Source organism: Rhyacophila brunnea, unplaced genomic scaffold, assembly GCF_057557595.1.
Source record: "Rhyacophila brunnea isolate RB1 unplaced genomic scaffold, BYU_Rbru_1.0 scaffold_14, whole genome shotgun sequence".
Classification (NCBI taxonomy): Eukaryota; Metazoa; Arthropoda; class Insecta; order Trichoptera; family Rhyacophilidae; genus Rhyacophila; species Rhyacophila brunnea.
Window position 1 is genome coordinate 33,371,643 of NW_028232796.1, and position 15,619 is coordinate 33,387,261.

At 34.5% G+C, this 15,619-nt stretch overlaps 1 protein-coding gene across 3 annotated transcripts; it reads right to left on the reverse strand.

Annotated features, from left to right (window-relative positions):
- Positions 1–4,332: 4,332 nt before the first annotated feature.
- Positions 4,333–15,414, reverse strand: Acat1 (Acetyl-CoA acetyltransferase 1). 3 transcript variants are annotated; one of them, XM_085942213.1, is made up of 4 exons: positions 15,071–15,414; positions 13,892–14,083; positions 10,957–11,975; positions 4,333–4,676 (listed from the first exon to the last, which is right to left on the reverse strand). In XM_085942213.1, the coding sequence occupies exons 1-4, from the start codon at positions 15,095–15,097 to the stop codon at positions 4,394–4,396; spliced, it is 1,521 nt and encodes a 506-aa protein (XP_085798339.1). In that variant the 5' UTR covers positions 15,098–15,414; the 3' UTR covers positions 4,333–4,393. The 3 variants fall into 3 exon arrangements, 2 of the variants coding, with proteins under 2 accessions (XP_085798339.1, XP_085798340.1); XR_015069976.1 differs by lacking the exon at positions 4,333–4,676 and adding an exon at positions 8,513–8,756 and having other exon boundaries at positions 8,880–11,975; XM_085942214.1 differs by lacking the exon at positions 4,333–4,676 and having other exon boundaries at positions 8,513–11,975.
- Positions 15,415–15,619: the final 205 nt, after the last annotated feature.

A 15,619-nucleotide genomic window follows, 5' to 3' on the forward strand; every position in this document is an offset into this window, starting at 1 on the left:
TTTGTATGCTATACTGGCTGATTTTTTCTGGTAATAACATAATTTCCACACAGCATACTGCTCTTCCCTTATTAATGTACATATTTTCAAATAACAGTTAAGGAGAAATATCCTTGGATGAATGCTAAAGCTTAGTGAATCATGGTTCAATTTGCAATAACTTACCTGTACATAGTTTTCTACAGTAACTGTAATTAAAATCCATATATCACTCAAAGGTGTAATGTAAGTTTTTAGTGTGGTTGAATTGGTAGCCATAGAAAAGATGATTTTCTATGCCTATGCACAACAAGACGGCAGTGTTTTGTTATACTGTTATAAGGCTTGGAATGAGGTTCTATATGGCAGCGGGTCTTGGTCACGAGGCTGCAGAATGGTAGATTACAATAATCACAAGTTGTAGTGAGGAACGGTGTTTATTGCGGATCGAGACAATTATGATGAAAAGATTACATGATTCAAGAAGTCTACCATGTATAGACCTGGCAAGTGTAGAAGCCTTAGTAACTCGTGGTAACCAATGGAGTCGAGTATTCATAGTAAACGTCTGCCGATCCCGCTCGTCGATTCCCGTCTCTTTAACATGACTGCTTCAGCCATGGCCCCCACATCCTGAAGCGGGCCCCCAGGCTAGGATATTTGGCAGGCCTACCTATGGTTAAAAATAAAGCCAGTGTGACGCTCTGCAGTGGCCTTTTCCAAATGGTGTAGTTACGCGGTAAAATTAATGAGTATATTTAGTGTTTATTTGTAGATATATTACATCTATTTGAATTATGGAGTTGCCGAGTATCAATACAAAATAAAAAAAATGTGTCAAACAACCACATAATTTTAAATAATAACGTTATTGAAGAGATATATACTTTTTTAACTATTAGAGTTATATATTATATCACTTAACTGGTCGACTCGCCACGCTGGACCCTTCCTGAGCCCGGGCCCCCAGGCTAGAGCCCTGTCAGCCCCCCCTTTGTGGGGGCCATGGCTTCAGCGGTCCCTGGTGGTTAACAGCACGGCAAACAGCAATTATCCAGATAGGCATGATTTTTCAAAATATTTTTTTGCAGCCAAATTATAAAACTTAATAGGTAGTAGATTTTTATAGCTAACTCCATATAATTTTACTTAGGCCGCCAAACGCTGATTCTGACTCGTTTTAGAATGCTTCCAATATATAGGTACCTATATCAAATTAATACTACTGACTGAGAGTAGTTAATGGAATTTCAATTTTAATTCTAATTGATTTGTTTTGTACAATTACATTTAAGTATTTTTTTTCAAACCCGACAAATGTGACTTATTTTGTGACTGTTTTTCCACAGGCAAATTAAGATGCAAATTCAAATTGATAATTAATTTCATCAATCGGTTAGGTTGTATTTTTGTATGTATTTTTTGTAAACTTTCTGTATGTAATTTGTACTTGCTTGGAAATGTGTTATGTTGTAATTATTCTAAAATTTCTATCTGTACTTGGTACATTCGTATTTTGCTGTTGTTTTGATGAAAATTCATGAATCTTATAGAAATTTTAGTTTGTAAACTTTCAATGTAACCAACAAAACTACCTTTTTTGTTTGCAATCCAACTGCAGCTATAGATTTGCAAGACATAAAATATTGTACATTTTCTTTTCATATAAAAACCATTATTGAAATAATTAAACATAATATTATTGGCTATATGTTGTTTGTCAATCATTTATGGGTTGAAAAAAATGCACATTAGCAATCACTACATTGGACATTTTTAGTACACAGAAAGTATTTTCTTTTGTTCTTACGATTAAAATTTCAAATAAATTCCTAACCAATTATTCTAAAACACAGTAAAAATCAATACCCATCAACCATCATTTTTAAAATCTCTATAAATACTAGGTATGAGGGCTCTGGAAACAAAAACGGCAGTCTTCATTTTCGCAATAATATGTTGGCGAGTGATTAAAAAATGTCTTACATCTTTCTTATTATTAGTATATAGTATATTAGTATATTATAAGTATTAATTTCTGAAAAAACTATTTTAACATGTTATAATATATCGTCACTGTACAGGCCAATTGGCGTAACCCTCAAATATCAAATTGTTCAGGAAGTGAAAAAAACTGTGGGCATTGGAATTACTTATTTTTTTATATAATATTTATTTATTATTTTATTACAAATTGAGAATTTTCTTTTATTGACACACCAGTGGCTTGCGTTTAGCAGTGGCGAAGGGTGACTTTTGGAAAGAGGTAGGCTGTGGAGATCTGATAAAAAGAACACACTTGTCAGGTATACTTACGATAAATAAGAAGATACAACAATATTACTATTAATGAACAGGTACACACTAATGACAAGACACTAATTTAATGAAACTTCAAAAACTCACTGACGACATAAAATTAAGTGATCAGTTTAAATAACGTATTTTTTCAAAACATTTATACACATCAAAAATCATTAGATAAAAGTTCTTTTTATTTAAAAAAACAGTCTATATTTATTAATATTCGATTACACACCATAAAAATTATTTTTTTAAATTATCTAATTATTAACTATTAAGTTTAGTCTCTGCGATCGGAGCTTGCCTTAGTTCATACAATTCGATAGACTGGGCAGGGCTACGTGACGTAAAGTCCATATCCACGTCAAGACAGATGGCGCCCTGTGGTATGTTTTTTAAAACCTTTGTAATTTTATTATCTGTGTAATACATCATTCCTACACATACGGCATCTCTCGTTGGCAAAATAAATTATTTTATATAATATATAATCAAGTGATTATATAAAAAAAGTCAATATGAAATTAAAAAATATTTTTCTTAAGAAGGTAGGCTTCAAATAATCGCCTAGTATGGAGTCTTCGCCACTGGCGTTTAGGGGTTACAGCATTTGGCTGGAAGATTTTTTTTATCAAGTTACAAGTAGCTTAAAAAATAGTTTTGAATTTTGATATGAAATAATTTTTTGGGATTTATGATACTTGGCCAGTTCGTATAATATAAGAGAATGCAATAAGTCCATTGCCATCAAAATGTCACTTCGGTGAAAAGTGAGGGTTACACTAATTGGACTGTACAGTGACGATATTATTAGTATACAAACAACATTTCAAAATACTTTTTTTAGAAATTATACCTATAAGAAATATGTGAGATATTTTTAATGACTTGCCAATATATTGCGAAAATGGAGACTGCCGTTTTTGTTCCCAAAGTCTTCACTTGTACAAAACATTACCAAGATCAGTTGTCATGTATGGCTTGGAAACCTGGTGCATGACTTTAAGTATGGAGAGGGCGTTGGGCTCATTTCAGCAGAGCATGCTGCATGGTATCTTCGGACCCATCAATTACCCACAGTTCGGGTGGAGACAAAGATACAATTATAAGCTGTATGCTTTGAACGGGGGTCTGCATATCGTACAGTCTATCAGATTGGGTCGTTTTATAGACAGAATGGAAAATTCACTGATATTCGAAAAGCCAGAAGGCAAAGGAAGACCTGGTCGATCTCCTACAAGATGGAGATAGTGTTGAGTTGGTTTTATAAACCTTGGATATCCCAAACTGGAGGGAAGCGGCATTGGACAGACCTAGATGAAGGCAGATACTGAAGGGGTGTAAGACCCACATGGGTTGTAGCACCAAGAAAAAAAAGATAAAAACTATATCCATTTATATTTTATAACATACTCAGGAAGATGATACACCCCTGTTACAGGCGGGCTTCTCCCGGTGTAAAATAATCATTTAGTAGCTCAAGTCGAAACGTAACCCTGACCTCTAGAAACGGCTTCATAAAACATCTAATCTGATTCCTTGCTCAACCACGTAAGTATTTTTTATTTATAAGTAAGGGCCTTCGTCCGGTGTGTGAAAATGACATATTGGGCGGAGGTGTAATTAAGATAAATTTAATTTAATTTAAAAAGTATAAATGATGATGGATGAAAGCGATAATTTTAAGACTAAATATAAGTATTTAAATATAATAAATTTTGCCGCGCTTGTCGGCAACGTCCAAATTTCGACGCGCCTGCGCCAGGGTCAGGCTCGTGATTCGCCGAATCAAAGATCACGCGATAAAATTTGGCCAATCACGAGAGTCCTTTTTGCTGGAATGGCGCGGGTACGCGAAGTTTGAAAAAGAAAAAAGTAATTAGTAAGCGTCCCCTTTCCGATAGGATAGGACCTGCGAAACTTATTGTTAAAACAAAATATGTAAACGTTTAAAGAAAATGTAAAATATAAGAAGACCACGTCACGAACACGAAAGACCGAGTTTTATTTATACTCCAACCGTTTGAATTTCTTTTTTTTTTTTGTGAATCCGGGGTTCGATGGACTCCTGAGCTAGCCGCTGGAACCCCGGGGATCTCAAAGAGTTATTTCATTTTGTCTTACGTTCTTCAATTTCAGATAGTTTTGCTTCTAATAATCCCACATCAAGCCGATGCTTGCACAAATATTCACCGTTCAAAAACAACACAGGTATTTCGTATCTGTACAGCCGAAGCCATTTTAAATTGGCTTTTTGTGTTATATCAACTAATTCTAATGTATATCGATCACCGAATGCCATAAGTTCTTCTTTCAAGTCGTCGCACATGGGGCACGGGTCTTTGGTATACATTGTTAGAACCGGTTTTTTGTTTATATATTGGTCATCCACTCTGGAAATATAAAGGTCTCTCTTAATAAATATTCGGAATCTTACAACTAAAAATCTTAGGAGCTAAGTAATCAACACGGTTATTATTTTGGTACGGAAGGACCCTGTGGCCACTAAAGATACGTCTGCGGTTATCCTTGTTATTACCACTTCTGCTAATCCATTCTAGCAGTCTAATTTACTGTTAAAGCTGAATTTACCACTTGCGGGCGTGCCCAATATTGCCATATAATAGCTATACCCAAAGATGTAGTAGAAATCCTTATTGTATAGAGATGGAGCCTAAACATATCGTCACCTCAATACTACAACTAGATAACTTGATTTTCACTGTTTTGTTTTGAGATAACTATTGAATATTATTCTACATTTCCTTCTTTACAAAATTATAAAACTAGAGTTAATGGGAACTGTATTTACTAAACCATAAATGCATTAAATAAATAATATAATATAAGTATCTACAATATTTTTTCATACAATTGAACATTATTTAATTGTTCCCAATTAGACGAGGACAATTTTCCATTTTTATTTTAAATAATAATTATTGCCTAGATTTATGTTAAGTCAAGTAAAATTTAAATTTCATTTTCCCAACAATTACTAAATCAGAGTTATCTAGTTGTAGTATTGAGGTGACGATATGGAATAGTACAAAACTTTCGATGTCGAGGTTTTATTTTTGTTCAATTTTTATTACTCAGTTTGTATTATGAAGTAATACATTGCACAGCATATGTTTTGTCATCATCAAGACGTCTTCAAAATGAAGATGTCTCAAGGAAGACGAAACACATGTAGGGTAACACGTTATTTTATTATACCAACTAATAATAGTAACTAATAAGTTATTATTGCATCTTTAAAAGGGGTTAAAACAAAATTGTTTTTATATAATGTCGAATTACGGAAAAGATTCAATTAGAAATAAATATCGTACTTGACCCCTAGTGCTCTGCGGCTTTTGACAAATTGAGCAGATGGGAGTTAAGTGGGCGCGAGTCCCTGCAGTCGGAGCGCTATTTGAAAATATTAGATAACTAATAATATATCTACAATATTTTTTCATACAATTGAACATTATTTAATTGTTCCCAATTAGACAAGCACAATTTTCCATTTTTATTTTAAATAATAAATTATAGCCTAGATTTATGTTAAGTAAAGTAAAGTTGAAATTTCATTTTCCCAACAATGACCAAATCAGAGTTATCTAGTTGTAGTAATGAGGTGACGATATGAAAGTGATTGATCAACTAATTGACATACAAACTCTACAGAGAAAGATTACATATTTGAGGATATCATTTTGAAAGTTGGTAACATACATATTCTGTCATTTTGAGATAATTGTAAAAAAAACTTCAAGCACATTTAGCACAATAGCAAAATAAAATGTCTTTAATGTCATTAAAATTAATAAAAATCATGTTCAAATTTGGTCATAAAATATAAAAAATGGTAGCTGACTGTATTTGCTGACTTTGCAATCAACCTCCGATTTAATTTTCTATTTAACTAACAAACGGTGAAGGATTTGGTATTTTATGAATGCACAAACGATGGACTTTAAAAGTAACAACCTCAGTTGTTTTTCGTAGGTACACAAAGTGGCACTTACGTCAAACTGAAATTATCTAAAGAATATCACAGAAGGCTCCATTTTGAAAGAAGATTTACCAATTATTTCAAAGTTATACACACAATCTAGTAAAATTTATTTTGTCTAATCAATTACACATTTACCATCAATAATCAAGACTTATTGTCATACTTCTGTAAATTTTCCTTTCCTATCTTGTAAATTCGAGGTGAAATTGAATATCACTGACATTTGTAAATTCTATACATTTTTTGATTTAGTGACTGACTGAACATTGATTTAAACAAATGATAATTCGATAGCGTAATAGTGTGTTAATATGGTGGATGCGGTAAAACTTCTCAGTTTAACTATTCCATTAATTCACGGATTGCTGCAAGTGGTCTTATATTGTAATGCTAGAGTATGATACATTTTCTGCTGACTTGCCTAGATATGTTGCCAGTTTCATGAAGGTGTCTGCACTGTCAACCAAGTGGCTCCAAGCGTATCAGCTACTTCTTACACATTTAGACTAGGATCCGACTCAATCAGTGATTTTAAATCATCATTATCAAATTCAACATGACACTTACTTTGAACACTATCATATAAGCCATATCAAAATATCCATCTTTCCAAATATCCCCGTATAATATATCATTTTGTTGCAATTGTTGCGTTAAATTCCAACCAAAAATAAAATAACATGCAACGACGTATGTTTTCTGAAAGTTACTCATACAATCTTGCGACCACTACGTCTCAACAACTTGTGAGTGAACATAACCATACACAGTCCGATTAGGCTTTAGAGTGTATTATGTTTGGGTATGAAGAGAGAGGAAGCGGGATAAAACGGGGGTAATGGAATTTCTTTTGAACATTATCTCACATAAATTATCAGTTTTCCATGCTTTTATACATCGTTTATTAATGGTTCCTATGTCTGAAAATAGTTTTGCTTTGGAGTTAAAGACGTTTTAATAACGGTTATGACTCACGTTTGATTGATCGCATTCTGGCCAACAAATCTAAAAAATTAGCTTTATTAAATGTGACCTCTGGCTTGGTGATAGATGAAGCCAGTGTTAAAAAACGCTGGGTTAAATTATGTTTCCTAGGAAGAGTGTCTGAGAATATTTCAAGAAAAATAGATAAAAATCTTTTCAATGTAACATTTACAACACACAAAATTTGAATTCAATACTGGTGAATACTAAAGATGGATTAGATAAACTTAACCAAAGTGGAATTTATCTATTGAGTTGTGACTCTTGTGATGCCAAATATGTTGGACAAACGGGACGTTCTTTTAATACTAGGATCAAAGAACATTTAGCCTGTGCCAAAAATGGTAATGAATCTTCATCTTTTGGAAATCATTTAAGTTTAAATAATCACTCTTTTAATATCAGTAAAAAATTTAAAATCCTGCATTTGAATGAGAAATCTATAAAATTGGATAAACAGGAAATCCTAGAAATTAATAGGTATAAATTTTTGCCCAATTCTAATTTGTTAAATGATCAATTATATTTTGTGTCTTCTCCATTATTATACCCTATTTAATATTTGGGATTGTTATAACATAACTTTACATTATTTATTATTTTAAATTTTATTTAATTTTGACTCATATTTTGGTTGTATTTGTTTTTGTATTCGATCTCATTTCAATTGATAATATTGTTTATTTTATTATTTTTTTAAAAATTTTATTGTAAATTTTGACTAATCATAATTATTTGTTGATATTAATGTTATTGTTAGCGTAGATTGTTTCATATTTTGTGGTTTGTTAATATTTAAAATAATTTGTTTAATGCCCCTGACGTAGTATGAAATATTAATGTCGAACCTCGTTAGTTTTAAATTAATCGGTTATTGGGAAGGTATTATTGGACGGATAATTATTTATGTACCTATTGTTATATTATTTCTATCGCTTTGGATTTTGTTTGATAAATATTGTTTTTAAAAAAATGTATTCAGTTGAAAATGTCCCTCTGAGGCGGACGAAACCGGTCCTAATCTCATGATTAAAAGTGGAATAAGTACTACAAAAAAATTGTGTTTTATTAAATAAAAACAACAACCCATATTATAATGAGCATATACTACACCAGTGCACGCAGGTACTAAATTTTGCTTTATCAGTAAATGCGGCTACTAGAATAGACTCTGAAACATTCTCAGGAAATTCCTACACTAATAAATAAGCAAAGAAAAAAAAAATCACAACAGATAAAAACTTTCAGTGTAATATTTATTCATGAAAAATAAATAACACAATAACAATTTATTCTTATGATAAAAAAACATTCTCTCGACACTATGGTATAAAAATATATTGCTCAAAAAATAATTACATATATCAACACTGAATTACTGCCTTATCATGATTTATTTTTAAATATATACAGTACAAAAAACATTACTTTAGAATTCAAACTGTACACAACAATATCATTGATAGAATGGTGTCAGATTCTTCTGGCAGTGCAGGCGTCTCATTTAGGAATAATAATTGATATCGTTACTTTCAAATGACACCAACACCATTATAAAGTGATTTGGTCGTAGCCGCAATGCCAGAAGAATCTGCCCATCCTCCACTAGTAGGTAAAATACAAATTATCATTAAAAGATATTAAAGGATTCTCCCTTAATTATTGAGCTGCCATACCAGTAAGCGGATTTAAAATGATAGATATACACACATACATTATGCAATATTTACTATTATTGTAGAAAAATAATGTTGAACATTATATAATTTAAAAAAACGCTAACTGAGAGAGTATATCACAACAAATAGAAGAATGATATATTCTTAAATCTTGTGAATTATTCGTTTGAATAAAAGAAATAGTTAATTAAAAATAATGTTATTTAGCAAAGAATTTTAAAATGGTTTTCTTCTTTATTTACATATGGCATGGGTCCCAACCCATGGGTCGCAAGATGTTTTCCAATGAGTTGCCAACTAAATAATAAATTAAGACTATGGTGCAAAATTCGTGTTTGAATATGTAATTGACTGTCAAATACAGAGCATCTTAATCTTTTCTATGCCTCACGATACTACTATGTCAGTATCTGATAGGCCGCAGATTTTTAATGGCACACATTGAATGTAGAGCAAGCAAAGCTTTTACTACAATCGCTGTAATAGTGATGATTTGTGGCTTAGTATTCATAATTCTTTAAACAGATGTCTAATGATATTACAGAAGAAATCAACAAGAGAATCATGACTGCGAATAAATGCTACTTTGGCCTGTTAAGACATTTCGCATACTATCTCGCCGAACTAAAAGCACTCTTTACAAGACACTTGTAAAGCCAGTGCTCACCTACGCATCGGAAACCTGGACATCAACTCTGCGAAATGAACGAGCCCTAAACATCTTTGAAAGAAAAATTCTGCGCCGTATATATGGACCGATCAGGGATGGCACCAACTGGAGGAGAAGATATAATGCTGAGCTCTACGGGCTGTACGAAGATTGCAGCGCAGTTCAATCAATTATAATTTGGAGACTGCGATGGCTAGGTCATATGCACCGTATGAATGACAATGAACCGGCAAAGAGAGTGATGTCCAGCAATCCAATAGGACGTAGAAGAAGAGGGAGGCCAAAGATTCGCTGGTTAGATGGAGCTGCCAGTGACTGCCAAATTCTGGGGGTACCAAATTGGAAAGCGGCCACACTGGATAGGGACAGGTGGAGGGAGCTGTTGGAGGAGGCCAGGACCCACACCGGGTTGTCACGCCCCTGATGATGATGATTAAACAGATGTCACTGTGTGTTTAATTTTTTAGATTATGCAAATCAATCGACAGTGGCTAGTAATTTGAGTTTAAAGTCGGATGAGATAACTCGCGAAATTCGTATGTGCGGCTTGTCTATCACGGCCTCATAGAGCGAGAAAACTCGCTGAAGGCATAAAACCGGTTAAGGATGGAATTTTGTATTAGAATTTATTTATTTTGTGTAAAATTTATGGATGTGCTGTGTATCTATATGATACTTGGAAAATTGATGATCGGTTAGCCTTGTCGATCTCGGGTTTCAGTTAATATATGCATAAATAAAAACAGTTACTAATGGAGAAGATAAACAATTGTTTTTGAGACTAGACAAAGGATTATGTTAGACGTACAGTGAAACTAAATGCAATGTTTGCTTGTTTAAAAGTAGAAACAAACCCAGTGCATAAAATTATAATGTTTGGCAGAGAAGCAACTGAGATTAGTCAGGTGAAACCAAGTGTAATGTTTGGTAATTTATAAGTAGAAACAAATCCTTGATGATTGATAATCTACATGTTAAAATAGACATAAAGATACATAGAGAGTAAAAGAAGATGTGATGATATGAGAGGAAAAATTTATGATTATTTTCTTCACCCTATTACGTAAAAATGTATTTTTAGGGTCGCGATTCGAAAAAGGTTGAACGCCAGTGTATTATGAAGACAAAATTATGAGTAACAAAATATGATAAACCTAATAAATGCTTCAAGAATTTAGGATTTCACAATGGCAATAATTTTTGTTAGAAATATGCACAAATTCAATTTACGCAATACTGGTAGTATAAAAAAACATTTTAAATTCCAAACGATATACACAAAAACAATAAAATCATTATGCGTTCATTGCTCAGTAAAATACGGGCGAACTTACAATTTTTCAATCATAATAGACGAGGCTCCGCCACCTCCGTTACAGATGGAAGCGACCCCCTTCTGGCCTTGCTTCAGAGCGTGAACTAAGTGCACCACGATTCTGGCCCCCGACATTCCGATCGGGTGTCCCAAGCTCACGGCTCCTCCGTGTACATTGATTTTGGCTGGATCGATATCCAAAATTTGCTGATTCGCAACGACCACCACACTGAAGGCTTCGTTGATCTCCCATAATGCGACGTCTTGCTTGTTGACTCCGGTCTTTTCCAGTAATATGGGCACGGCAACTGCTGGGGCAATGGGGAAATCGATCGGTTCACAGGCGCCGTCTTGGAATCCGACAATTCTGGCGAGAGGCTTGCATTTTAATCTCTGCGCCGCCTCAGCCGTCATTAGAATCAGAGCAGCGGCGCCATCATTCAAAGTGGACGCATTACCGGCCGTGACTGTACCATTCTCCCTCTGAAAGACTGTACCCAATGAAGAAAACTTCTCAAAATTGACTTTCTTATATTCCTCGTCTTCGGAAAAAATTACCGGCTGTTTACCTTTCTTCTGCGGCACATTGACTGATGTAATTTCAGAAGCGAAAACATTATTTTTATAAGCCTCGGCACTTCTTTTATAACTTGAGATTGCGTAATCGTCTTGCTGCTGTCGGGAAATGTTCAATTTTTTCGCAGTGTTCTCAGCACAGTTGCCCATGTGAAATTTATTGTAGACATCAGTGAGACCGTCAAAGACAATCCCGTCAACCATATGCACTCCACCGTAAGGGGTCTGGCCTCTCTTTAGGTAGTAGGGTACATTGGACATGGATTCCATTCCTCCTGCCAAGATGACATCCTGGGCGCCGCACTGCAGGCTCTGGGCTCCAAGCATGATAGACTTCATACCGGACGCGCAGACTTTATTGATGGTGGTGCAGATGGTACTCTTGGGCAGGTCGGCAAATAGAGTGGCTTGGCGAGCAGGAGCTTGGCCTGCGCCCGCTGCACACACATTTCCCAGAAATACCTGCAAACAGAAATACGCAAAACATTAATAAGGAAATGCTTAATAATATTAAAGAATCTACAGGCCAGATGCTTAGTCATACACATATAGATAGGTATCGTTCTACAGTAGTACCATTGGTGATTTATATATGGTATATTGGAACTGTTTGCTGCAAGGCAGCAAAATTATTGTATTATACCAAAATAACTGCAAGCCGTTTTTACCATACCCATGGTGCCACTGTTTAATGATTTACTTATAATATGTATGCGACTGGGTGCATACAAGTTTGATACGGTCGACAGTTTCATATACCTTGGATCTCTTGTAACTCGACATAATGATATTACAGAAGAAATCAATAAGAGAATCATGTCTGCGAATAAATGCTACTTTGGTCTGTTAAGACATTTTAAGTCCCGCTTACTATCTCGCCGAACTAAAAGCACTCTTTACAAGACACTTGTAAAGCCAGTGCTCACCTACGCATCGGAAACCTGGACATTAACTCTGCGAAATGAACGAGCCCTGAACATCTTTGAAAGAAAAATTCTCCGCCGTATATATATGGACCGATCAGGGATGGCACCAATTGGAGGAGAAGATATAATGCTGAGCTCTACGGGCTGTACGAAGATTGCAGTGCAGTTCAATCAATTAAGATTGGGAGACTGCGATGGCTAGGTAATGTGCACCGTATGAATGACAATGAACCGGCAAAGAGAGTGATGTCCAGCAATCCAATAGGACGTAGAAGAAGAGGGAGGCCAAAGATTCGCTGGTTAGATGGAGCTGCCAGTGACTGCCGTATTCTGGGGGTACCAAATTGGAAAGCGGCCACACTGGATAGGGACAGGTGGAGGGAGCTGTTGGAGGAGGCCAGGACCCACACCGGGTTGTCGCGCCCCTGATGATGATGATGTATGCGACTGAAACCAGCTGTTTAGTGACTAGGTACGTCACTAAGTAGTGGCAGAATTGAGAAACTTGTATTACATTACTTACATTATTATTAATTAAAATATAGGTTCATTTTATCATGTGTATGAATCATCGAAATGTGATACTATATTAATTATTAATTGAACCGACATTAACGTGGTAGAACTTCTTACAAAGCCTCGTATTCACTAGGGGACAAATGGAGCAACATGTCGCGGGACATGAAGCTAAACATCTAGGTCAATGTTTCGGGAACAATGTTGCGGAACATTTTGCTTGTACACACCAGAACTCACATCAGTTGTCGCAGAAATGTCACCCGAGAAAGTTGTGTTGGTCAGAGCAGTGTACATATTTATTCTAATGAGTAGTTTGTCGAAACGTAAGACAAAAAAAGGTGGTGGGTGTGGAACTATTCACTACAAAGAGAAAAAAGAGTAGATATTCTAAGTGATCTTCGAATGTCTGACGGATCATTTATTGACCCATACACGCGACTAACGGGCAGACCATACGCTCGCTCATGGTACGAGAACATGCATCATATCTCGTTGCACGTAGAAATGCCGCACTATGTTGCGTGCAACGTTGGGGACATTGCGCAACAGTGCAGCGTCACGTAGACTCTATGTTTCGCGTCATATTGAGGGACATTTTGTCCCAGAGTGAATGCACGGCTTAATACTTTTGAAACAAAATTATTTTCGTTAATTCTACTTTAACTGAGACGTTTAGATACATAATTATTGAAAACACTTCAGATATAATACTTACTAGAAAAAATCTTTTTTGAAAAAAATACAACACCCAACAGGACTCGAACCTGTAACCATTGGATTCACGCCAATGTGCTTTACCAATTAAGCTATGGGCATCCTACTTAATTACGACGAATTATTAAATTGCGTTAATGTTGGCCATCAGTTTTTTCTAGTACGTATAATATCTGAGGTGTTTTCAAATTATGTATATTATTGAAGTATAGATATTACCTCTTTAACATCTGATTTAGCTATTCCGGCCCGTTCAATAGACGCTTGTACTGCAACGGCTCCAAGCTGCGTACAAGAAAGGCTGGACAGGGATGCACCAAAGGATCCAATCGGTGTCCTCACGGCTGATACAATAACTACATCATTCAATGACGGCTTTGACGAATATTTGCGTGAGTTCACAGCAAAGAACTGAAAATAAACGCACATACAAAATTATAAGCAAAAAACATTCAGAATTTGAATTAGTGAACTTCGATATTATGGGCATAAAGTGTGAGATTTTTGCACCCATAACACATTGACACATGACAAAGTATACGGACCTGACGACTGTAACTGTAAAAACCAGAAAATAAACTTGTAAAACTGAAGATTAAACATATAAGTCCACGTTACGAACAAGAAAGACCTTGTTTTATTTAATTTAATTTTTTTTTTTTTTTGTAAATCCGGGGTTCTCTCGACACCTGAACTAGCCACTGGAAGCCTGGATATCTCATTTTGATGCTTTTCGATCCAATAATTGTTAATACATTGGACGCTAAAGACGCGCCTAACGTGTAATCAGGTGGCCATTAGATATAATTAGCATGCTATTTAAATGTGGTAATTAATTAGTAGTTATGTAGTCAGCAGTCAATGTGTTAATTTAAAATTTTCATATAATTAGATGCAACCTTATACACATTCATATTATATTATGTAGGGGTACTGTGTTATGTTGGGTTTGGTCTAAAAAGAAAATTATAATACATAGATAATTTGTTGATAGATCTATTATTACTAAATGAAGGTTGTTCTCCCTTATTTGTAATGTTTTTGGTAAAATATAATGAAAATTTACATGCATATTGAACAACAAATTCTTAATTCTAAAATAAAATGTTAACATTGCAGGTTATAGTATTTTTCAGACATTTTACATTATATGGTACCTAGATATTAATTGAACATAGTTATGCAGAATGTAGCCAGTCCACAATAATGTCGAGCCGAGATAACAGCACTTTAGAAACAACATGATATTAACAAATGATTATTATGCATATTGTTATGGTAGATGAGTGAACGAATCATTCGATTCGAGTAAACTTCCCGAATTACCTATGGATCAGTCACAAATCTAAAATGTTTAAATCAAAGAAGTATTGGACAGGAACATAATATTCTTACAACCTTGGATAAACCTCTTGCAGTAGACATTTTGGCAGCGGACACGTCGCTTTGAAAGGCACAAATTCAAATAACAAAATAATCACGAGGACCGGTCGACAACAGCGGATTACAATATTTATTGAACCTTGAACTTCATTGATACTAGAAAGATTTTTTTTTATACGGTTGGTTTACTTAAATAATAAATGCTTTATATTCACTAAATATAGTATGTAATAAATCGAGAAATTCTTTTTTAAACGCGAAGTAAGCTTAAATTAAATCGTCTCATTTATTATATCGTGAAAACATTCAGTTTGATAGAAATTTTGACGTTTACTTTTTAATTTTCTGAGTTGCAATCTATAAAAATAAAAATTTCTGCACAAAAACTGTATCAATCAAAGAAATAAAGTTTCGCTCTAAGCTCTATGGTATAAGAATTTGGTGTCATTAAATACCTACCGAACTAATACAAAATTAAAGGAGTTTTACCTACCAATAAAACTCTTATTAGGTATTTATGTTGACTTTGAAGTCCTTGAGATAGGGTTTGCTCTCTCTTCTTCG